At 37.2% G+C, this 24,809-nt stretch overlaps 1 protein-coding gene across 2 annotated transcripts in view; it reads right to left on the bottom strand.

Annotated features, from left to right (window-relative positions):
- Positions 1 to 601: 601 nt before the first annotated feature.
- The window catches only part of LOC104659883 (contactin-associated protein-like 3), a 243,106-nt gene continuing 218,898 nt past the window's right edge, over positions 602 to 24,809 (bottom strand). The window contains exons 18-24 of one of the 2 annotated variants that reach the window (XM_010360049.2): positions 23,548 to 23,787; positions 12,127 to 12,351; positions 10,438 to 10,571; positions 9,445 to 9,532; positions 5,939 to 6,169; positions 5,642 to 5,713; positions 602 to 1,870 (exon numbers count right to left, since the gene is read on the bottom strand). In XM_010360049.2, coding sequence (XP_010358351.2) covers positions 1,749 to 1,870; positions 5,642 to 5,713; positions 5,939 to 6,169; positions 9,445 to 9,532; positions 10,438 to 10,571; positions 12,127 to 12,351; positions 23,548 to 23,787 — 1,112 coding nt within the window. In that variant the 3' untranslated portion in view covers positions 602 to 1,748. The remainder of the gene's footprint in view (positions 1,871 to 5,641; positions 5,714 to 5,938; positions 6,170 to 9,444; positions 9,533 to 10,437; positions 10,572 to 12,126; positions 12,352 to 23,547; positions 23,788 to 24,809) is intronic. The other variant, XM_010360050.2, reaches the window with a different exon arrangement.

Genomic DNA, 24,809 nt, shown 5'->3' with positions numbered 1-24,809 from the left:
TCTGTACTTTCAATACAGATGTAGTATTCTGAGAAGAGATCATTTGTTAAGAGAGGATTTAAGACAGTGTATTCATTCTTTCAAAAACAACACAAATGAGAAGATGGAAACTCATTTATGTTATAGTAATGCTGAATCAGTATATTTTCAACTTGCCCTGATGTGGAAGAAATATACCCTCTCATTAGGCAGTTGGTATGTGGAATATGAAGACTGTAGCATCATTGCTTTTATATAATTGGTTTATTGAATCCAAATGGTGGTTCCATGCATTATCAAATAACCACTGCTTCAATATTAGTCCTTGGAACTGTCTCCATAAAGTTAATTCCAATCCTTTGCTGTCTTAGTGTGTATGTAAACCTTAATGAGACATGTTCCAGTTAATAGCATATATTCAACTTTGGGTAATCTATGGAAATTTGGCCCCATGGTCATAAACCTGTGATCAGAATGGCAGATTTAATAAACATATAAATGCTAACTTTTCTTGGAGTGAACAGCTTTCAGTTTACATTCCAAAAGCAATTAGATGAGATAATACACAATGATATTTATACCTAGAGCAGTTCAAAAGTTAGAAAAGGAATTAATGATCTTTAGTTAAGCTATTTTTTTTTTAATAAATTGAAAAGATGTTCTGTACAACATAACAGAGTCACAGGAAATTAAAGGCATATCAGTAACAACTTTTAGAAAAAGAGAAATGAATGATAGAGGAAAACAGATATGACCTCTCAAAATTTTGGGGAAATAAGTTTAGGATGATGTTTCATTCAGGTATTAATGACACAAATAAAGGATAACTCTGTGTAAGAAGTAGTGTTTATATCTGGTTGTAAATTTAGTTAAAAACATAATCACAATTTACAAAAACTGTAATTACAAATTACAAAGAAAAATAGGCAGACAATCTTGTATTGACATCCTCTTGCATCTTGTTACCTACCGATTTTCTGTTCCATTACAAAATTCAATACTAAAATTTCATAGCTAACATTCAATATTAATTTCAACATTAAAATTTATCAAAATGATTAAAAACAGTCAATTAGAAAAAGCAATACACCAAAAATGACGGTAGTATTTCCAGGCTTCTCCTGTGTTGTATTAACCATCACACGGGGGAAGAAACGGGCTGTAAATTTTGGGTAGGCCGCTTGGCTCTGGATTCCAGGACTATGGAAAAGCCAGTGAAGGTAAACCAAGAAGCATTTCCTGTTTCATAAACAGCAGCAGAGGGCCAAAAAGAGGGATTCCAGATATGTTTTCAAGTAACAAAAAAGCATTTTACAAATGCATTTTCCATTAACAAAGTGCAAGTTTGTCTTTCACATCTGAACAAAAGTTCTGTCATTTTTAAAAAATAAAGTAGGGTCACAGCTTTATAATCCTTTTCTCATCTAAAACCCCACAATTATTAACACAGATCAAACTGCAGTTTTGGAAGAGAGTCTGAATGGGGAAGCTACTGAACGGTGATTCATGGCCATACCTAACTCACCGTTCGGAAACTGACGTGGAGGACTGTGTTTCACGGAGGGAGAAAGGGGCCTCCCAGAGGCGCTGAGGCTGCAGGGCTTCAGCCAGGTGACAGCACTGCACCCACTGTGTGCACCCTGATGGCAACAGCAGGCAAGTCCACAGTCACGGTGATAGAGACAGCCACAGCTGCCAATCAGAAGACTCACTCTTTCTGGCTTTCATGGGCTGTGTTTTGCACGTAGAGCTCACTGTTTAGAGCTGTCTTAGCACTCTCCTTTTTTCGAGACGTTCGACTCATTTTCTTTGCGTAACTTTCTCTGTTGATAGATGCGCATGGCTATGGCAGTGATGCAAAGCAAAATAAATATCACAACTGCTATCACACCTAGGGAGGAAAAAGAAAAAATAAAATGTCAGAACTTTTTTCTTTTTCTTTTTTCTTTTTAGAGAGAGGGTCTCACTCTGTCACCCACGCTGGAGTGCAGTGGCATAGCTAACTGTAGCCTCAACCCTCCCAAGTAGCTGAGACTATAGGCCACTTCACCACGTTCAGCTACCTTCTTTTTTTTTTTTTTAAACAATTATTCTTTGTAGAGATGGGGTGCTTGTAGAGATGCTATGTTGAGATGCTATGTTCCCCGGACTGGTCTCGAACTCTTGGGCTAAAGTGATCCTCTCACCTTGGCCTCCCAAATTGTTGGGATTATAAGTGTGAGTTACCGTGCCTGGCCTCAATGTCAGAATATAAATGGTGATTTTTGCTCCAATCAGAGGCTTTGAAGACATCATTGCTTTTTAAGTTTGGTTAAAATAAACCAACCATCTATTATATTATAAACTGAAAACATCAAAACTCAGAAATGCCAACGCCAAGAAATTTATGACATTTAGCATACTGCTGAGCTACTATGACTTTTGGATGTGGCTGTGTTACGCTTTTTCCCTACAGGTATATGATGATTGGGTTTCAGATAATGCTTTCAGATTTAAAATAAGAAAGACATATACGTCTCTAAGACCACGTGCATCCTTCAGTTAACAAGTGGGAAATTTTAAATCATTTAAAAAGTATAGAGTGTTTAGCATCATCATAGATCATTAAATGTTATCATTAGTACAATGAAATGGGTACATTTTAATAAAATTGTTTTCAAATACTTTTATGATACTATACTTTTGAAATGCAGTAGTGTAGCATATATGTAATCAAGCCCTATTACCAAAAATAATGCAGGCAGATTTATTATTATTTTTTTACCTGGAATGTGGATTATTTGAAAGAGGTAGGTGAAATGTTTTAAAATATTGAAACCATTAGCAGTGCCCATGATTCTCGACTCTAGCTGCACACTAAGTCAGTAAATCAGAATAAATGAATGGAAGGCCTGGGTACCAGTATCTTTACAAATTGTTTCAGGCTTTAATTCAGAGCCAGAGTGCTAAAGCGTGAAGCCATGCCACAGAATGCTGTTTACTGAAGCAATCGTATTAGTGACAAATGAAAGTAAAATCTATGCTAAAAGAAGTAAATACATATAAAGACAAGCTTCTGAAGGTAATCAGAATATGTCACCCCCAAATATGCCTTTTTGACAAATATTTTGAGGTAAAGGCAATTAAGAAGCAGCCAATGGAGGAAGAGCTCTCAAGAGCCTCCCCTCTTTTCACCTAAAGACAGGATGTAAATTCTCTTGTACCGGAGACCATTCTTATCAGCTCAGGGATGTCAGCAGAAGCATGCACAAACACACATACTCCATTAGTTTCTTCCCACATATTTATCTTCCCATGGTTTCTCGCCTTTGGAAGCCTAAAATTGCTTTCCATTGTCCTGTCAGTCATTTCTCCACGAATGTATTGTTGAAGATGAGCCAGAGTTCTAAGCCACTGCGCTTCGACTTTCACTGAGGTTTCTCCCACATGCTGTGGGCTGCATGCCTTAGTAAACTGGCTTGTTTTTCTCTTGTTAATCAGAGGTCTGTCCCAACTACAAACTTATGAGTGATGAGGAGAAATTATATTTCCTCCCCCACACTTTTACTGTCTACATCGTACATTTAAAGCACTTCACAAAAATATTACTTTATATCTTCAGCCAGTCCATATTAGAAAATGCAAACTGCCCTTTGGGAGAGCCCAGGGGAAGCCTTCCAGACTCCTTTTCATCCCCTCCTTCAGAAACCAAGTAAGAACTTATCAGGGGAAGGGAACACTGCTAAGATGTTTCTCTACATTTACTCAGTCAATCTTGCCAGTGATACTTGACCACAAGCAATATAATACAATTCCAAAGATAAGAGCTGGTTCTATTATCAACTTGCCCATTTCCTTATCACCAAAAGCTGGGCACTATCCCTGACATTGTGTAAATGTCTGTAGGCCTTGGAAACCTAGTCTGAAAATGTTCGGCATGTTGAAATTGCATTTGCATTGCAATGAAAAAAATCTCCTAAAAAAGGCAGGATTGATTTCGGATTGTATTGTATTTAAAATTGAACACACAAGTATACCTTTTAGATATGCATTATTGACCACATTCCCACTGGAAACTTTAAAAACAGTTTTTGTTCACCAGGTCATGTATTTTTAATTTACACCTTACTACTTTCTAAGAGAAAAAGAATTGAGATAGTGATGGAAATGTAAATATCCCCAACTCAAATTTAGTCAAAACTTTATTATGTTGAAACTGTTTTCTGTCATTTTGGAGGAAACAAACACACCTAGTTTACTTTTGTATGTGTTATAGATTCTGCAGAATAAGAATACAATCAACATTGCAATAATTCGGCTGGGCGTGGTGGCTCACGCCTGTAATCCCAGCACTTTAGGAGGCCAAGGCGGGTAGATCATGAGGTCAGGAGATAGAGACCATCCTGGCTCACATGGTGAAACCCCGTCTCTACTAAAAATACAAAAAATTAGCCGGACGTGGTGGCGGGCACCTGTAGTCCTAGCTACTCGGGAGGCTGAGTCAGGAGAATGGTGTAAACCCGGGAGGTGGAGCTTACAGTGAGCCAAAATCACGCCACTGCACTGCAGCCTGGGCAACAAAGCAAGACTCCATCTCAAAAAAAAAAAAAAAAAAAAAAAAAAATTCAATAATTCACTCGTTAATTAACAAGGAAAGGTGAATGCTTGTTTTTTGCACCAGTTCTAAATAAATTATATTTTAGAAAAAAGTTTTCATTGCCTAAACATACTTTTAAACTGTGCTTAATTTTACTTTTCTTCAGTTAAAAACCGCAAAACATTCTTAGCCTATTAGATGAGTTCTTGTCAAAGTATGATTAAAAGTGAAACATACAATGGCTACTGCTGTAAATGTCCTTAATGACAGGGAATTGTACACTTTAAAATAATAATGCACTTTAAATAATGTGTGCATTTAAAACTTCTTAAATAAGTGAAACATTGTTATGGGAGTATCCTAAATCATGCCATTTGTCATTGAAGGAAAGTACTATAAAGTGTGTGCTCTGATAATTAGCTGAGGTTTCCATTGCTTTGAACATAATTACTTTAGGTCCGTCCAGCAGTTGCCATTACCTTGACAAATATCCCATATGTCCTAGGGAATACAGCTATTTTCAAATTCATTATTAGTTTTGTAACTGTTCTTCAAAAAAATTGTTTCAGCAGAATTCTTACACACTGAGCATCCCCAGGGAAGCTGAAATCAGCAGATACTGCCTCAGAAAATCAAGGAAGGCCGGGCACGGTGGCCATGCTTTTGCTCTCAGCACTTTGGGATGCTGAGGCGGACGGATCACTTGAGGCCAAGAGTTCGAGACCAGCATGGCCAATATGGAGAAACCCTGTCTCTCCCAAAAACACAACAAATTCGCCAGGCATAGTGGCGCACGGCTGTAATCCTAACTACTCGGGAGGCTAAGGCAGGAGAATCGCTTGAACCCGGGAGGCGGAGGTTGCAGTGAATGGCGATCTCGCCACTGCACTCCAGCCTGGGTGCCAGCGGGAGACTCCTGTCTCAAATAGAAAAAAACAAAAACCAGAAAAACACAAAGCAATACATAGCACCCCTGTGACCTCACCACTGAGTGTTGGTTCTTACATATATTTCCCATTGTGCTAAGCAATGCATCATTATCTAAAGCGATAATGACAAACAACAGGTCATTCAGGGCCTTGTTACCTCCGATGACCGCGGAGCCTCTTCTGTCTGCATTAACCAAGGGCTCTCCCTCATCCGCTGGTCCAGAACGACCTAGAACGGGGAAAGGGAGAAAGATGTTTAGTAGCTTGATTTAATCACGCCACAATTCACACACACCAGCTTTTGTCAATTAAAAGTGAATTAAGAACATCACAGAAATAGATTTTAAAAAAGGAAAAACGGGAGGAGGACAGAGACAGAAGAGAAGGCTTTTGAGAAATTCACAAACGTGAGAGGAGCGCAGTTCCGCGTGCGCTGGGGTGGAAGGCCACACACCTGCGCCCCCCGCGAGTCGGGGAGCCAGTTCCCGAGCCGGGGAGCCGGACGCCGCCCCCGCCGCGCAGCGGCTCCCAGGGGCCACGTGGCCGCGGACGGTGACCCGGGAGGGGCCGAGGGGGCGCAGCGCCGCCTTCAGGGGAGCAGCGCGGCCAAAGCGCACCGCGGAGAGGCAGCCAGTGAAGCCGCTCGCCGCTGCCCGCCTTGTGTCCGGGTCCGCGCCGGCGGCCTCTGAGGACAGAAGGGGACACACAGTTAGGGCGCAGCGGCGCATTTGCAAGACAGCGACCCTCGAAAGTCCCTCCAAACCCCTTGTTCCTTCACTCCAGGGGAGGTCACCCTGAATCTTTACTTTTGGCAACCATTTCCACTGTCAGGGTTATGATAACAGATTTGTGCAAGTCCGGATGGCTGGCTCGCTGCAAGTACCAGAGCTTCACAGGAAAGCAGTTAATGGCATACATTTAAGAAATCCTCTGCCATTTAATTTTTAAAATACAGCATTAAAATACAATTTTAATGGGACTCAGTCAATAATCCGGAGATGACAGAAAAACGACTCTTGGAGATGAGGGCAGAGCTCTGCAAATCCTTTCTGGTTTTGCTTATTGTATTATAGTTGCTATTTTGTATGATGACTTTCATATTATCTAAATAAACTGTATCTTTTGTCATCAGATAATATCCCTCTTAGGATTCGATTATATTCCAATCTTAAATTCAATGTTATCTGAAAGTAGTGCTGCATTTCTTACATTTATCAGCTGTTGCCTGCTGGTTTTTTTCAGGCCCCTTCATGTTCAATGTTGTAAGAGCATTTAACTGTTAATTTTTAAACCTAGTTTGACAGAATTGAGTCCATTCGTCTTTAGAGGAATAACCACTATATCTGATTTTATTCTTTTTTATCTTACACTATTTACTTCGCAGGATTGTTTCATCTTTTTTCCTTTTATTTTGCTGGTTTAATCAGTTTCCTTCTTATTTCCTGCTTTCCCTTTTGTGAGTTTGAGAGCTCAACTTCCCTAGCCCTCACAATCAAAATTATTCCTTTACACGATTACATGAAAACAAGATCCTCTTTTTCCACCTTTCCCCACTCCCAACAATGAGATGATCGATGGCACGGGTTCTTTCTCCCGACCCTCCCTCCCACCCCACCGTGGGGTCCCCCCAACAGTTCTTCCCTAAATGGGAGGCTTGGGAAATTCTGTCTGTCTGCTCTCACTTTTACCTTTTTACCTTTCTTTCTTTGGTTTTACTTTAGTACAGTTAGATCCTGACCAGAATGACAATTTCTCTTACACTTATATTTTTTCTATGATGTTTCCAGTTCAAGAATCTTTACATAATTTATTTTTTTCCAAGAAAGAACTTTGACAGGATCGACAAAGACTCTCCCCATGACCAGATGTTGGTCAGGCTACTCTAAGCTCTCTGCTCAACCAGCCTGACCTTTGGTCTTTCATCGTCCAGCTTACCTAGAATTCTGCCAATTTGGTTTTAACCCAAATCTCCCACCCTCAGTATCTGATCACCCTCAGTATCTAATCACCACCTTTTCATCCCTCTCATCACCCGACAGGTGATATCTGACTACCCTGGCCTGGCTTCACCAAGAATCCTGGTAAGTTATTTTGGCAAGAATTACTCTCTCCTATTTTGTAATTTTCCACTCAGACACCCCACCACAGCCACTCTGCTCCTCGGCTATGAATCCCCACTTTTCCTTGTTGTATTTGAAGTTCAGCTCAATCTCTTTCCCCAACTGCAAAGCCCCATTCCAGTAATTCCTATACCTATTGCCGTAGTCCTGAATAAAGTCTGCCACACCATTTTAACAAGTGTAAGAGTATTTTTATCTTTTGACATGATACAAGATGGGTTTACATTAAATAGTTGTAGTTTAGAGAAGAATCATGTAATTTTAGGGCAGACTTTTTGTTTGTTTTTGAGACGGAGTTTCACTCTGTCCCCAGGCTGGAGTGCAGTGGCATGACCTCAGCTCACTGCAACCTCCGCCTCTGGGGTTCAAGCGATTCTCCTGCCTCCGCCTCCCAAGTAGCTTGGACTACAGGCACGCACCACCACACCCAGCTAATTTTTTTTTTTGGTATTTTTAGTGGAGATGGGGTTTCACCATGTTGGCTAGGATGGTCTCGATCTCTTGACCTTGTGAGCTGCCCACCTCGGCCTCCCAAAGTGTTGGGATTACAGGCATGAACCACCACGCCCAACCAGACTTCTCTTAATAAACTGTTCATAGTAGATGCTCACCAAATATTTTTAAATGAATGGATGAATCAAAGATTTACAGAGACTCCAGAGAAATATATTGATAACTTAGAACAGAGTGTTTTGGGTAACTTTCTTTGTAAAATTAGTGGCTTCTCTATGAGCCAACTTGTTGGTCTATTTTACTATAAGTTAAAGAAAGCACTTCCTATATAATTCCAAATCTAAATATAAAAGTGTAGTTTTGGTATAATTACTAAATGATGTGAGAGTGGCAAAAAAGTTATAGCAGAACCAATCCTAAAATATAGTTGTTCAAAGTATAAAGTGTTTTATTAATCTTTGATGATTATCTCTACCTCCAAGGACAGGCAAAATGAATATTTATAATTTTCTGAGATCAGTTGCTTCTTACTATATACTTCATTGCTGAATTTGAATGTAGATTTTTATACCATAAGTTACATGCCTTTGAATATACCATCCTTGAATGAAAACATTAACACTTTCAATTCCATGTTCTCCTTTTTTTGGAAGGAAACAAAGATTATATAATAAATATTATTCTACTTTTTGATCCTCTTAATATTAAAGTGTAGTTTATTTTCTTAATTGATTTACATAAGATGGGTATTTTTCTTTAAAAAATATTATTTTCCTCAGTTCCTTTATTAAATGTAAAGCTAACTGTGCTTTTACAACAATATGATAGACAATTACTGTAACTTTCTACCTTGCGTAATAGATATTTATGAATATGCCTCCCCATTCCTGTTAGATACTAGAGTCATAAAGGATGGAAACAACGTAAAGCAGGGCTTGAGACAGAATTAAAACTGTATTCATCTGCTGTAATAAGATAAAGTTTTTTCCTCTTGTTTTCAACTCAAACGTAGTTTTAGCATAGAATGACGGTCTCTGGAGTTGATGTTGATTAATACATACATAATCTGTGAACTTTGTGTCATCTTTGATAACATTTCACTTTTCAAGAAGGGTTAGAAAAATACCGTGATTCATTATGCATGATTGCCAAGTGAGAGGGTAAGTGTGGAGGTATTTTTCCAGGAACGCCCTTGCACATCTCACAGGCAGCACTTACTCATGATTATATGTACACTCAGGCAAGAGTACAGTTTGCACCTTGATTGTCACTCACTGTGAAATTATTATTCAAGTAAGACAAGGAGCTTCTTTCAGCATGATGAATACTTCCAGGGTTTGTGACATGACACTTGCGTTTTTTGGAAAAAAGCCCTTTTTCTACTTACCTAAAACCTTTCCCAATATGAGAGATTTGACGGCGTTGAATTCTGTCCCTGAGGACAGGATGACTTGTTTCTTTGCACTCTGGTTAACCTATTAGATGTCCCACGAGAAGCAAACATCAACAGAAAGTACAATTTTAATGATAAGGAAGCAAAGGAAGATGAGGAAAGAAAAGATGAAAATAAATCACTTTTAAGTATCACTACAAAAGTTCAAGGAGCCACCTTCAAATAATTAATCATTTAGAAGGGGAAGCTATTTTAGAGCAATTGCTATGATGCCATCAGCTACCACTGTATCCATGATCTACCCACTTGCTGGCTTTACTCTTCTTCATAATGGAAGGATCTATAATGGGCAGAGTCCATGAAAAAGATGGAAGCAGCTGTTTCAAACTTAAATACGTACTCATTCTGTGGAGAACATTTCAAACATAAAACCAAGCATTGTTGTCCTCTATGCAGATTAAAAGTCGATTTTCCTTCAATGCCAATGACAACGTGTAATTTACTTCGTCTGTTGTGACTCAGGTCTATTTTCTTACTTATTCCCATTTTAATGACTATGTTGTGTGCTTTTAAACCGTGTGTTTAAGTTGCTAAAGTATTTGTTCTTTTATAATCAGAATAAGGCAAGTTCCCACTGCAATATCAATGAACAGATTCCACCAGTAGTCACTATAATAAACTAGAGAACATTCCCTCCTGAGTCAAGTAAAACAAATAAAGATATTTGGATATTTTAAACAGTAAAATATTAATAATACCTTTGACAGAACTATATTGCTAAACAAACAAAACAAAGCAATACAGAATAAACCACACCTCCTCTCCCCCAGATCCTGGCCGTATTTGGCCTCTTTTTCTTGACTTACGGAAGAGCAGCACTGAATGGGTTGCTCTTTCATTAATATTTATTATCAAATTTTTGCATTAGATTATTTGTTCTCAAAATAATAATATTAGTTAGTCTGACTTTTGAATTTTGGGGATTACCTCTACCACGACCACTGCGTCTTCTCTGTTAATTTTCACTTGGTGAAGTTGCCCATCAGCCATGTTTTTAAAATCAAAGGCAAATGCATCAGGATTTTGATGTCTATCTAGCTTGTACCTAATCTGCAAACTTCCTAAAAAGAAAAATAAACGGCATTTAAAATTAAAGTGGTATTTTATAAAACTCTTGATACAGATTCTAGAGCACTTTTATTATTATTTACTTACAGCACCTTTGAATCTATTTAGCATCAATTTAGATGCACCCAATAGCCATCTTTCCTGGAACAGTAATTACTTAAGTGCTGTTCCAGTGCCAGACTCTGGGTCCAATGATGCTATTTTAAAAGTCAAGACTAAATGTGTTGTTAACAAGCAGTCTCTCTTCATTTTTAAATGAAAAGGTTTAAATTATGCATATGAGCTCAGAACTCAGATCTAAATTCATTATGACTTTGATATTTATTTTATGAAATGATGAAACTCCATACAACATTGTATCAATATTCAGTTCCTGTAATTATAACTTCTAAGACTCATTTTAATGTATTACTGATACGTGGATAAAGACTTTTTATAGCCAGAATTATTTTACGTCTCCTGCCATAATCCAAAAATGAGGAAGAGAAAGGTTTTGTCAGGAGACAAGGTTTCAAAAAAATATCTACATCATCTAATATACATACCCCTCTCCTACACAGATGTACCCTCATTATCTATAATTCTCTTGCAGCTTATACTAAGATTCTGTTGATCAGATATATATATATATTTGTTTGAGGTGGAGTCTCTCTCTGTCACCCAGGCTGGAGTGCAGTGGTGCGATCTCAGCTCACTGCAAGTTCCACCTCCCTGGTTCACGCCATTCTCCTGCCTCAGCGTCCCAAGTAGCTGGGACTACAGGCGCTTGTCACCACGCCTGGCTAATTTTTTTGTATTTTTAGTAGAGACGGGGTTTCACAGTGTTAGCCAGGATGGTCTCGATCTCCTGACCTCGTGATCTGCCCGCCTTGGCCTCCCAAAGTGCTGGGATTATAGGCGTGAGCCACTGCGTCCAGCCTAATCAGAGATTTTGTAGATTTTTTTGAGACATTAAATTTTTGTGCTGTGTATCTAACAAACTTAAAGCTTGGTCTTCTTGTTCAACTGTGAAAGCCTTAGAATGCCTCAATTACCACTGTTTGAGAGGCTGCTACTATACTTTTCTTCTATTAAAGTGATATAACTAGTTTTTCAGCCACTGATGAGATAGACAACAGCTGTACTTATCTGTTGCTTAAAGGAACTGGCTTTTATATAGCTGTACTATAACATCCACATAAATGCTCCTCTATTTGGCTTAGAATGAGGAGGGAATGTATGTCATGTATCTAGATATCTTATTTCAAAATGAACTGCAAAACCAATGTGAGTCATCATGTACTATTAAAGGCATCCTATCAATAATAAGAATACAACGGCATATCAACTCCATAAAATCATCAAACATGTAATGTGAGAAAAGCATCTTAATTTAATCTTGAAATGCTAGCTTTTATAATAACCATTAAGGAAGGCACTGAAAAACCAGACATTGGAAGGCATGCAGTTTTCTTTCATTTATAGTTGGAATGCCGAAAAGACCCATGCCATTCCAGTCCTATTTTTCTAATTCAGGGTTCTCTTTTTCTTTACACAAAAGATATTCACCATTGTTGGCGAGGATAACCGAAAGGTATTCCTCATAGAAGGAGCTCACATACAGCAATAAGCTCGGGGTTTGTGTGGTTCGGAAGCTCAGCGTGATCGTTTCTCTGGTCAATGTTACATCTCTGTGTAATGAAGAAACGAGGGAGCTGGAGTTTTCACTTAAAGTGTAATGTTCTTGAAAATGATATGTCATGGAGGAGCCAGTCTGAAAATATGCGGAAATCTCTGAAATGAAAAATACATTTTTGTTATGTTAACAAAATGTAAGTCCAACAGTCTTGTGTTGAGAACGTTTAGAGAGTGAGACCAAAACCTAAATATCCTGGGAGATAAAATAATAGTGAAATGCTTTCCTATTTTATTTTTTATTTTTCACTTTAAAACTTTTTTAAAAACTGCAGTTTGAAGAAAAAGTAGCCAACTCCAATATACTCATAACCCAGAATTGACTAACATTTAATAGAGATTTTATTTAATTCTCCAAATCATCTTCATCTCATATTTACATATGATTTATTCTCCAGAATAAATGTATAATTTAAAGGTAACTTATCTTTGGGTTCCAATATTTTCCCAAATCATTCATTTTTAAACATCTTTATTCAGATATAATCCATATGCCATGTAATACACCCAATTACAGTGTAAAATTCTATGTCTTTTAGTCTATTCGCAGGCATGTGCAAACATTGCCACGATATTTTCACTCCTCCCGACCTTCTTATTCCCTCGTACAAAACCCTCCATATCCACTAGCAGTCATTCTCTGTTTCTCTCCAACATCCCAGTCTATGCAACTACTAATTTACTTTCTGTCTCTGCAGAGGTTCCTATTCAGGAGATTTCATATCAGTGGAATCATATAATGTGTGGTCTTTTTAATCTGGCCTCTCACTTACCATGATATTTTCAAAGTTCGTCCATCTTGTAGCATATATCAGTATTTTATTCCTTTTTATTGGTGAATAATATTTCATTGGATGTAAATAATAATGGATGTGCCACATTTTGTGGATCTGTTTAACAGCTGATAGACATTTGGGTTGTTTCTACTTTTTGACTATTATAAATAATGCTTCCATGAAAATTCACGTGTAAGTTTTTCTATGGACACGTTTTAATTTTTCTTAGGTATATATACCTAGGAGTAAAATTGTGTAATCTTATGATAACAACAACTTTAAGATTTTGAGGAAAAAAAAAAAAAAGATTTTGAGGAACTGCCATATTTTTTCCAAAATAGCTATACCATTTTATATTCCAAACAGCAATCAGGAGGGTTTTAATATCTCCACATCCTCACCAACATTTGTTATTATCTTTCTTTTAAAATTACAGCTATATTTGTCTGTGTGAAAAGGTATTTCATGATTGTGCTTCTCTACTGGCTAATGTTGCCAACTATTTTTTCATGATTTTATCGGCCATTCACACACATTTGCTGAAGAAATATCTATTTATAAGCTTCACCTATTATTTAATTGGGTTAAATTTCTTTTTATTCAGTTTTTTTGTTTTTTTGAGACGGAGTCCCGCTCTGTCGCCCAGGTGGGAGTGCAGTGGTGCAATCTCAGCTCACTGCAAGCTCTGCCTCCTGGGTTCATGCCATTCTCCTGCCTCAGCCTCCCGACTAGCTGGGACTACAGGCGCCTGCCACTATGCCTGGCTAATTTCTTTGTTTTTTTAGTAGAAATGGGGTTTTCATCGTGTTAGCCAGGATGGTCTCGATCTCCGGACCTCATGATCTGCCTGCCTCGGCCTCCCAAAGTGCTGGGATTACAGGCGTGAGCCACTGCGCCCGGCTTCTTATTCAGTTGTAAAAGCTGTTTAAATAATTTGAATACTAAACCCTTTTAAGATACATGATTTGCAATAATTTCTTCCATTCTGTGGGTTATCTACTCTTTCGTTCTCCCATGTTTTAAGAGTTTTATAGTTTTAGTTCTTACATCGAGGTCTACTTGGTACATTTTTATGTATGTGTGAGATAGAAGTCTAATTTCATTCATTTGCATGTGCATGTATATTCAGTTGTCTCAGAGACTATTTCTTCCCATTGGGTTGTCCTGGCACTCTTGTAAAATCCACTGACCATAAATGGTGAGGTATCTATCTGGAATTTCAATTTTATCCCACTGAGCTATCTGTTTAGTCTTAGGCCAGTTGTATACTGCTCTGCAGTAAGTTTGGAAATTGAGAGGTGTGAATCTATCCAATTTCTTCTTTTTTTTTTTTTTTTTTTTTTTTGAGGCGGAGTCTCGCTCTGTCGCCCGGGCTGGAGTGCAGTGGCCGGATCTCAGCTCACTGCAAGCTCCGCCTCCCGGGTTCCCGCCATTCTCCTGCCTCAGCCTCCCGAGTAGCTGGGACTACAGGCGCCCGCCACCTCGCCCGGCTAGTTTTTTGTATTTTTAGTAGAGACGGGGTTTCACCGTGTTAGCCAGGATGGTCTCGATCTCCTGACCTCGTGATCCGCCCGTCTCGGCCTCCCAAAGTGCTGGGATTACAGGCTTGAGCCACCGCGCCCGGCCGAGCTATGAGTTTTTCAAAAATGCCATTTGTTAGATTGAGGAAGTTATCTTCCATAATTACTTTCTTGAAAGTAAACAAAAATTAATAAAAGGATGTTGGATTTTATCAAATGACTTTTCTGCATCAGTAGAGATTTTCATGTGTTTCTGTCCTTTATTTCTTATAGTGTATTATATTAATTGATTTTCAGCTGTTAAAACAACTTTCCATTTCTGGGATCATTTCCACTTTGTCTTGATGTATAGTCATTTTTATATGTGACTGGATTTGCTTTGGTAATATTCTGTTTAGGGTTTTCACATCTATCTGCTTAAATGATATTGGTCTATAGATTTAAAATATATATACTGACATATCTATGTCTGGCTTTGGTATTAGGGGAATACTGACCTTACAGAATAAGTTGAAAAATGCTTTCTCTTTTATGTTTTGGAAGAGTTTTGAATAATTAATACTTTTTGTTTAAATAGTTGATAGATTTTTAAATAGTCGATATATTCTGATAGTTGATAGCATCAATTGTTTGAAACCATCTGGACCTGGGCTTTGTGTGGTATTTTAATATTATTAAGACATTCCTCTTATTGTTACAGGCCTATTTTTTCTCCTCCTTCTTGAAAGAGAAGTAGTAGTTTGCATTAATTTTGTAGTTAGTGTCATCCTAGGAATTTGTCCATTTTATCTGTTACGTAATTTTTTTCAACATACAGTTGTTTATATTCCCTTGCAATCCATGTTATTTCTGTAAGGTTGGTAGTACTATCACTCTTCCGTATGTCCTTCTAGTAATCTGAATCATCTCTTTTATTCTTGGTCAGTTGTACTAAAGGTTTGCCAATTTTGTTAACAATTTTAAAGGACTGACTTTTGGTTTGGTTAATTTTTTCTGTCACTTTTGTATTATCCATTTGAGAAGTTTCTCCTGTTTTATTTATTTTTCCTGCTTTCTCCTTACATTAGATTTAGTTTGCTCTTCTTTTTTCAGTGTCTTACAGTGGCAGGTCAGGTTTTTTATTTGGGAACCATTTTTCTTTTTAAATATTGATGTTTACAGCTTTAAAATTCCCTCTAAACCCTGCTTTAGCTGTGTTACTATATGTTTTAGAAATGTGGTATTTTTGCTTTCATTTATCTCAAAGCCTTTTCTAATTTCCCTTTCGATTTTGGAGTGTCTAATTTCCACATATTTGTGATATTCTACAATTTCCTTGTGTTATTAATTTCATCCCATTGTGTTTAAAAAAGACCCTTCATATGATTTCAATCCTTTTAAATGTGTTGAGGCTTGATTTACAGGTAGCATGTTGTCTAACCTAGAATATGTTCCATGAACACTTGAGAAGAATATACATTCTGCTATTGTTAAGTGGCATGTTCTACAGATATGTGCTAGAATGATTGTGTTAGTTTTTTCAACTCTATTTTCTTGGTAATCTTCTGAGTAATTATTCTATCCTTTATTGAAAGTGAAGTATTGAATCCTCCAGCTTATTCCTGGTTTGTCTGTTTCTCTTTTCAGTTCTGTCAGGTATTCTTTATTTAATTTGGGGCTATATTATTAACTGCTTCTAAATTTGTAGTCGTTATATCTTTTTGAGGGAATTAACTTATTATTTAAAAAGTTTCTCTATTTCTGGTAGCACCTTTTGTTTTAGAGTTTATTTTTTCTGATATTAACTATAGTCCCTTTGGCTCTCTAGGGTTACCTTTGCATTGTACATGTTTTCCCTTCTTTTATTTTCAACTACATTACCCGTTTCAATCTAAACTGTATCTCCTCAGACAGCCTAGAGTTAGATTTCTTTTGTTATCCATTCTGACAGTATCTGTCTTTTGACTGGATTACTCAGCCGATGAATGTTTAATATTATTACTGATACAGTTGGATTTACATCTGCCACTTTCTTTTTCTTTTTCTATATGTTTCATTGTTTTCTTTTCACTTTTGTTCTTGACTTATTATTTTGTATTGGTGGATATTTTGTAACATTTTAATTTCTTTCTTGATTTCACTATACTTTGGGGTAAAATATATGTGATATATAATTTGCCACTTAACCATTTACAATGTGAAATTCAGTAGCATTAATTAAATTCACAATGTTGTGCAATTATCACCTCTTTTGATTTCCAAAGTTTTTCATCACCCCAAAGATAAACTCTGTATTCATTAAGCAATAACTCTCCATTGCTTCCTCATCTCAGCTGCTGGTATCCTTGAATCTACTTTGTCTCTACAAATTTATCTATTGATATCTAGTAAACATGGAGTCATATAATATCTGCCTTCTTGTGTCTGGCTTATTGCACAATGTCTTCTAGGTTCATCAGTGTTGTATCATGTATCAGAACCTCATTCATTTTAACGGCTGAACAATATACCAGTATATGTATACACTACATTTTTTTAAATCAATTCATGTGTTGATGGACACTTGTATTATTTCCACTATTGTGATTAGTGCTACTATGAACATTTGTATACAAGTATCTGCTTGAGTTCTTGTTTTCAATTGTTTTGGTTATATATGTAGAAGTGGAATTGCTGGGTTCGAAGGCAATTCTGTTTAACTATTTTGAGTTAACTCTAAATCAATTTCGACAGTGGCTGTGGCATTTACATTCCCACCAGTAACAAAAGAGGGTTCCAATTTCTCTATGTTCTTGCCCAGATTTGTTATTTTCTGTTTTTTTTTTTTTTTATATATAGTCAATCTAGTAGGTTTGAAGAGGCAGCTCATTATACTTTTGGTTTGCATTTCCTTAATAACTAAAGACGTTGAGTATCATCCTTCCATGTGATTACTGACTCTCTGTATATCTTTTTGGAGAAATGTCTCATCAAGTCCTTTGTCCAATTAGACTGTTTTTCTTTTTGTTGTTAAGCTGTGGAAGTTATTAACATATTCTAGATCAGATATATAATTTGCAAATATTTTATCACATTCTGTGGGTTGTCTTTTTACTCTCTTGATAGTGCTCTTTGATACACAGAAGTCGTTAATTTTGATAAAGTCCAAATAATCTATTTTGTTGTTGTTGTTGCCTGTGCTTTTGGTGTGATCTTTAAAAAACCACTACCAAATCCAAGATCATGAAGATCTGCCGATATATCTTCTCCCAAAAATTTTTATAGTTTTAGCTTTTAGATTTAAAACTTTGATTCATTTTGAGTTAATTTTGGTAAGGGTCTAACTTCAATCTTTGCAAGTGAACACCCACTTTTCCTATGTTTATGTTAAATAGACTGTTATTTTCCTATTGAGTGATCTTGACAAAGACTGTTAAACATCAATTGACTGTATGTATGAAGGTTTATTTCTGGCCTCTTGGTTCTATTCCATTGATTTACAGGTTTATCCTCATTCAGTGCCACACTGTTTTGAATAATGTAGTTTATAGTGAGTGTTGAAGTCAAGAAGGGTGAATTCTCCAACTTTGTTCTTTTGTAAAATTGTTTTGCCTATTCTGGGCTTTTTCAAATTTTATATAAATATTGGGATGGCCTTTTCCACTTGTACAAAAAGTGCTCTGGGGATTTTGATAAGAATTAGATTAAATCTGCATATTGCTTTGGGTTGTATTGTCATTTTAATAATATTAAGTCTTCCAATTGATGAATATGGAATGTCTTTCCATCTATTTATGTCTGTCTTTCATCTCTTTCAACAACGTTTTATAGTTTTCAGTGTCCAAGTCTTTTCACTTTTTTGGTTAAGTTTATTTCTAAGTTTTTTACTCTTTTTGATGATATTGCAAATGAATTGTTTCCTTAATCTCATTTTCAGATTTTTCATTGCTAGTGTAGAGAAATACAACCAAATTTTTGGTGTTAATTTTCTATCCTGCAACTCTGCTGTATTTATTTTTTCTTAACAGTTTTTATTTTCTGAAGAGTTTTCTACATATAAGACAATGTAATCTGAGAGAGAGAGATAGGCCTTCTATTCAAATTTGGATGCCTTTTATTTCTTCTTCTTGCTTAATGACTTTAGCTGGAACTTCCAGTACTATGACAAATATAGGTGGTAAAACTGGGCATACCTGTCATGTTTCTTATTTTAGGGAAGAAGCTTTCACCATTGAGTATGATGTTAGTTGTAGGCTTTTCATATATAGCCTTTATCATATTGAGAAAGTTCCCTTCTATTCCTAGTTTATTGAGTTTTTTTTTTTTTCAATCATGAAAGGTTACTGGAGTTTGCTAAATTTTTTTCAGCAACAACTAAGATAATCATGTTTCTTTTCCCCCTCATTCTATTAATCTTGTGTAATATGTTGACTGATTTTCATTTGTTGAACCACTCCTGAAATCTTGGGATAAATCCTGCTAGGTTTTGGTATATAAGCCTTTTAATATACTTCACGACAATGTTTTGTTTTATTTTCTTTAGTGATTGCTCTAAGCTTGCATTATACATATCTTATCAATAATCTGCTTTGGGTTTACACTAACTTAATACAAGTGAGATTTAGAAAAGTTATTTCTACATAGCTCTATTTATTCTCTTTTGGAACTATTTTTATGCATACCAAACCCATTATTATTTTACATAATTTATTCTCTTTTTAAAAAATCTGAGAAAAGAAAAAAAGAGCAAGTAAGTATTTATAGACTGTCTATAAACGCTCTTATTTACCATTTCTGGTTCTCTTTCTTTGTTCCTCTGACTCATGTTACCATTTGGTGTCATTCCTTATTTCAGTACAGTCTTGCTCCCATCTGTCTCCTCTGTGCTGTTTTTTTGTAATATATTTCTATAGGCCCGGCAATGAAAATATATAAATTATATATTTGTATATTCTCTATTATAGTTTTATACATTGGTTTTTAGAATAGTTAAGCACTGAAAACAATAAGAAATATGACATTATACTTTCTTTTATAATTACTTGTACACTTACCTTTATTAGTGCTATTTGTTTTTTGTGTGTAGATTCAGATTACTGTCCGGTTCCTTCAGCCTGAAGGAATGTTCTTTGTTATTTCTTCTAATGCAGGCTGATAGCAGTGAATTCTCTGCTTGTTGTAAGTAGGAATATATTTTACTATCTTTTCAAATTTTTAGTTTTTATGAATACCTAATAGTTGTACGTATTTATGGGGTAGAGGTAATATTTTGATACAAGCAAACAAAGTGTAATGATCAAATCAGGGTAACTGAGATATCCATCACCTTAAACATTTATCATTTCTTTTTGTTAGGAACATTCCAGTTCCACTCTTCTAGTTATTTTGAAATATACAATATATTATTGTTAACTATAGTCATCCTGTGCTACTGAACATGAAAGATGGTTTTGCTGAGTGTAAGTTTCTTGATGACAATGGTTTTCTTTTATCTCTTTGAATATGTTATCTCACTGTCCTGTGGCCTCCATTCTTTCAGATTAGAAGTTCGTTGCTGATCCTGGTGTTTCCTTGTATATATGATTTTTCTCCTACTGCTTTTAAAATTTCCTTCTTGACTTTGGCTTTCAAAGTTTTTAATAAGATGTGTCTGGATATAAACTTCTTTGTGTCATCTGTATTTCACTGAGCTTCTGTATCTTAGATTCATGATTTTTATTAATTTGGGATGTTTTCAACCATTATTTTTCAAATATTTTTTTGGATCCTTTGTCTCTCTCCTGGTATTTTCAATTACGTATATGTTGGTGTGCTTAATTACGTCTGATATTTCTCTGATGCTGTTTTTTTTCATTATTATTTCTCTATATTCTTCAGGATACATAATCTCTATTAATCTTGCTTCAAGTTTGCTGATTCTTTTTTCTTTTCTCTGTTAAATATCCCTGGTTTAACTCATTACTCTCTTGGAGTTATCAACATTCTCTTAATTGCTTACTACCAATATCGTCATATGACTATGCGTAAACTTATCCATGCTCTGTTCCAAATAGAAATCAGTTCACTTGGGGAGGGCTACCAAGCTGTGTATTTTCATGGCCTCCCTCTACCTCTTGGTTAAATCTGCCTCACTGCTCTGAAGCTGAAGGCAGTTAGAGTGGCCTGCTCCTTTGTAGTAAAACCGTTGCTTACAAGTAGGGCACAGGGTGGGAAAGGTACTTCTTGCCTTGCCTCTCCTGGTGTAGAAACAGTTCCTTACAAGCAAGCTGGAGTGACGGCAATTGGGACACAGTATTTTCCAGCTGCTACACCTGAAGACCTTATGTCCTGGAATGAGGAGTTGGTTTAGGAAGGAAGCCCCAGACTTCTCAGCTGTTTCTGCGTGGACAGAGCTTCTGTCCCACAAAACTGGGGATGATAAGAAATGCTGGCACCCAATCTTGGGGTAGTGCAGTATCTCTGGAGTAGGACCTGGGTAGAGAGGAAACCTTTGGCTTCTTGGCTACGTCCATACAGACTGGAGCTTCTGTCATACTGAGCTAGGGATGGGGAGGTGCAGGGAGAGGGTCTTGGCTTAAATGCCTCAAACTCTCACTGTTATTACTGATGGATAAATGTTTCTTCATTTGATTTCCTTAGGACATTTTCTAGAGACTTTCAATAGTTGTTTTTTAAAATAATAATTTTTACCAGTTATGCCTGTTTCGTATGAGAAAGGGTTTACAGAGCTCCTTACGTGGCCAGCCTGGAAATGCCAGAGTACCATGTTTTTTACTTGAATTTTACCTCGTCTTTAAAAATCGATTTGCTTTGTAGGAAGCATGAAACAGAGCTCCTGCAGTAGCTACAGAAAAGGTGATTTGAAGATCAACCCTCCGTCAAGGTGAGAATTTAGAAATGTTCTTTTATGCCAAAGATGTTTCTCAGATTTGCTGTTTGGATATAAAGGCTAATCCAAAGTGGTGTCTACAGTATTCTGAGAGAGAAAAGTTGAAGGGCTTTCAGCTTCTCTTAAAACACTTTATGAAAGGTTGACATTTTCATTTTATATCAAGTTAATTCCAAAAATGTTTGTAGTATACACATACACACACACATATGCACACACCCCAAATATACCTGTAAATAAAAAGAAGATGTTGGGAGACGATCATTGTCTTGGAATACTACTCCACTCTTTCCATTTCCATAAAATATAAAGAATTTACTGAAAATCCAGATCATTCTTATTAGATTAAGTAATCTAACTATAACAAATGCCCCAGCCACTGGAGGACCATTTTCCATTTACTTACAATACAATGTCTGTGCTTAAAATAATTTTGGGTTATAAAATAACATTCAAATTTCACTTAGCAAATGTGGATTGGGAATGCTTTAGAAATCAGCACTTGTGCTCATGAAGGAGTGGTTACTCCTGATGTTGGCTTTCAGATATAAAAAGGGCTCTGTATTTGCACCAGAGCTATGCGATCTGTTAGCACAGAGATCTTCAGGACTAAGAAAAGACATATGCAAGACCTTTTGAAAATTTAAATGACTTCTAGATAATGAATTCTCAAAATTCTTTTGAAAGTCACACAATTTTTATAGTGATTAAAGCTTGTTTTGCTGCTAAAAATAGTATGTGTGACAGCCCAGAGACACTTAAAAACACAATTATATTTTACCTCTTATAACTCAATATTCTAATAGGTTTCATAAAAGTATTATACATATATTAAATAAGTCAGTGCAGGGTACTTAATATTAAAATCAGTCCCTTTTTTCTTTTCTTTTCTTTTTCCCAACATGGAGTCTCACGCTGTTGCCCAGGATGGAGTGCAGTGGTGCAATCTCGGCTCACTGCAACCTCTGCCTCCTGGGTTCAAGCAATTCTCCTGCCTCAGCCTCTCGAGTAGCTGGGATGCCCAGCTAATATATGTATTTTTAGTAGAGATGGGGTTTTACCATGTTGGCCAGGCTGGTCTTGAATTCCTGACCTCATGATCCGCCTGCCTCGGCCTCCCAAAGTGTTGGGATTACAGGCGTGAGCCACCACGCCCAGCCCTTTTCTTCTTTTCAAAAGATGACTGTACCTGAGAAGCAGCTATGTGATGCCTCACTACACTCCTCTAAGAAGAGTCAGACATCACAAAGTGTCTGCGTGATCCTGTTAATGACATGTCAATATTTAGTTAAATATGATTTCCCCTCCTAGTTAATATGCTTGTTTTATAAAAAAAAAAACATTTCTTTTTTTTTTTTTTTTTTTTTTTTGAGACAGAGTCTTGCTCTGTCGCCCGGTCTGGAGTGCAGTGGCCGGATCTCAGCTCACTGCAAGCTCCGCCTCCCGGGTTTACGCCATTCTCCTGCCTCAGCCTCCGGAGTAGCTGGGACTACAGGCGCCCGCCACCTCGCCCGGCTAGTTTTTTTTTTTTTTTTTTTTGCATTTAGTAGAGACGGGGTTTCACCGTGTTAGCCAGGATGGTCTCGATCTCCTGACCTCGTGATCCGCCCGTCTCGGCCTCCCAAAGTGCTGGGATTACAGGCTTGAGCCACCGCGCCCGGCAAAAAAAAACATTTCTATAAAGGCCTTCTGAATCACTTCAAGTCACTGTCAGAAGGAACAATGGGTGAGAGGATTGCTCAGGCCTAGGAGTTCAAGTCCAGCCTGGGCAACAGAGAGGCTTGAATAGCAAGAAGTTGTCCCTAAAAATTAAAAACAAAAATAACAATGATGCTTTACTGATGTCAAAATTAGAACAGTACAAGGACAGAGTTTTGAAAACCAAATTATTTTGAGAGGATTAGCACTGAACAGATACTAGGGGTAACCCGGAGATCTTCTAAGAAAGAAATCCAGAGAGGACTGATAGCCTTAAGTTTTCCAAAACAGTCATACCCCTTCTAAATTCCATAGAGGAATTTGGTACAGAAATTATTCCATTTCAAATAATTCAATCTTATCCTTTCTGTATAGTATCAAATGCCATAAGCGTTCTTCATATTATTTAAGTGTCATGTACTTTCCCTATAACCTGCTCCTTGGTCACACTTACCATTGGAGCAGAACGGCCCATCATATGCTGAGAAGGCACAGTCACAGGCGACCCCTCTGCGTTTCTCTCTGCATCTCCCTCCATTGCGACACAAGTGTCCATAGGTGCTGCAGTGTCCTGCACACCCAGGCTCCACTCCTGGCGTCACTGTGGCTCTTTCTTCCAGATCCAGGGCCACCCCGTTCAACTGCAGAGACCGAATGCATCCTAGAAAGCCTCTCTGTCTGGTGGCCGTTCCACCTACAATGGAAACACTGCAAATAGAAATGTGTTCCTTGGTATTTTATTCAGGATTTTATGTCCATGTCAAACTCAGGACTTAAGGAGAGTGGCAATAATCACAATGTGTCCACAAATTTTGTGAACATACGCAATTTTGAAAATAAAACTGTTGTGAGACATCACGAAGCTTTAAATGACACTGAATAAAACATGAGAAAATCAAGTTCTTGGTTTGACCCCTCCGTGTATTCCTCCTAGTTTGACGGTTTCATGTCCTTTGAAAAAGCCTCACTGCACCTTGATAGAAGAGCTAACCACGCTTGAAGCTAGGTTTTAGGAAGTCATGGTATAACAATAACACCCCCATCCACATCCACATCCATACATGAGTTCATTGTGTAGCATTTAGTACCTGGAAGTTGTATCTACCCTCCCCTGTAAATTAGGTTGTATGATAATTTGTGATTTAGTCCAGTTTTAATTAGATTGCATCCTTATTTGCTTTAAAATGCATAAGAAATGAACAAGTGAGAGCTTTAATCTGTGTTAGAATAGTTTCAAAAGCAATATAGCCAAATATATTTTTCCCAAGGGGAACAATAAACAACAGTGATAAAACAGTACTTAAGCAAACTAAAGGAAAGCCTTCCAGAGCTATCACCTTTAAATAAATGGAGTGCAAGAACAGAGGAGCAAGACCGGGTTATAAATAAGGAGCCTGTGATGAGAGAGCTCCAGAGGTGAGCACAGCAGTGAGGAAACCAGGAGTGGGCTCCTGGAAGCCTGGCCCCAGGGGGCTGCGTGGTGCTGCTTCCGCTCAGCGGGTATCCTGCGATCTGGTTTTGAGTGGACCCTGGAGGACTTCTGTCCCAATTACAAGCTCTGTAACTACACCGAGAAGTGAAACTGAAGAAATAGATAAAAATGTCTAATGATCACACTAATAGTGTTGACAAAACATAGCTGTCACATATGCCAATCCTCTATAATATGAATGGTTCCAGTTTGGGGGTCGGCTATCCTGGGATCCCTCTCATTAG

The sequence above is a fragment of the Rhinopithecus roxellana genome, chromosome 16, assembly GCF_007565055.1.
Source record: "Rhinopithecus roxellana isolate Shanxi Qingling chromosome 16, ASM756505v1, whole genome shotgun sequence".
Lineage (NCBI taxonomy): Eukaryota > Metazoa > Chordata > Mammalia > Primates > Cercopithecidae > Rhinopithecus > Rhinopithecus roxellana.
Note: the sequence above shows the minus strand (reverse complement) of the source record. Positions and strands in the feature narration are given on the sequence as shown.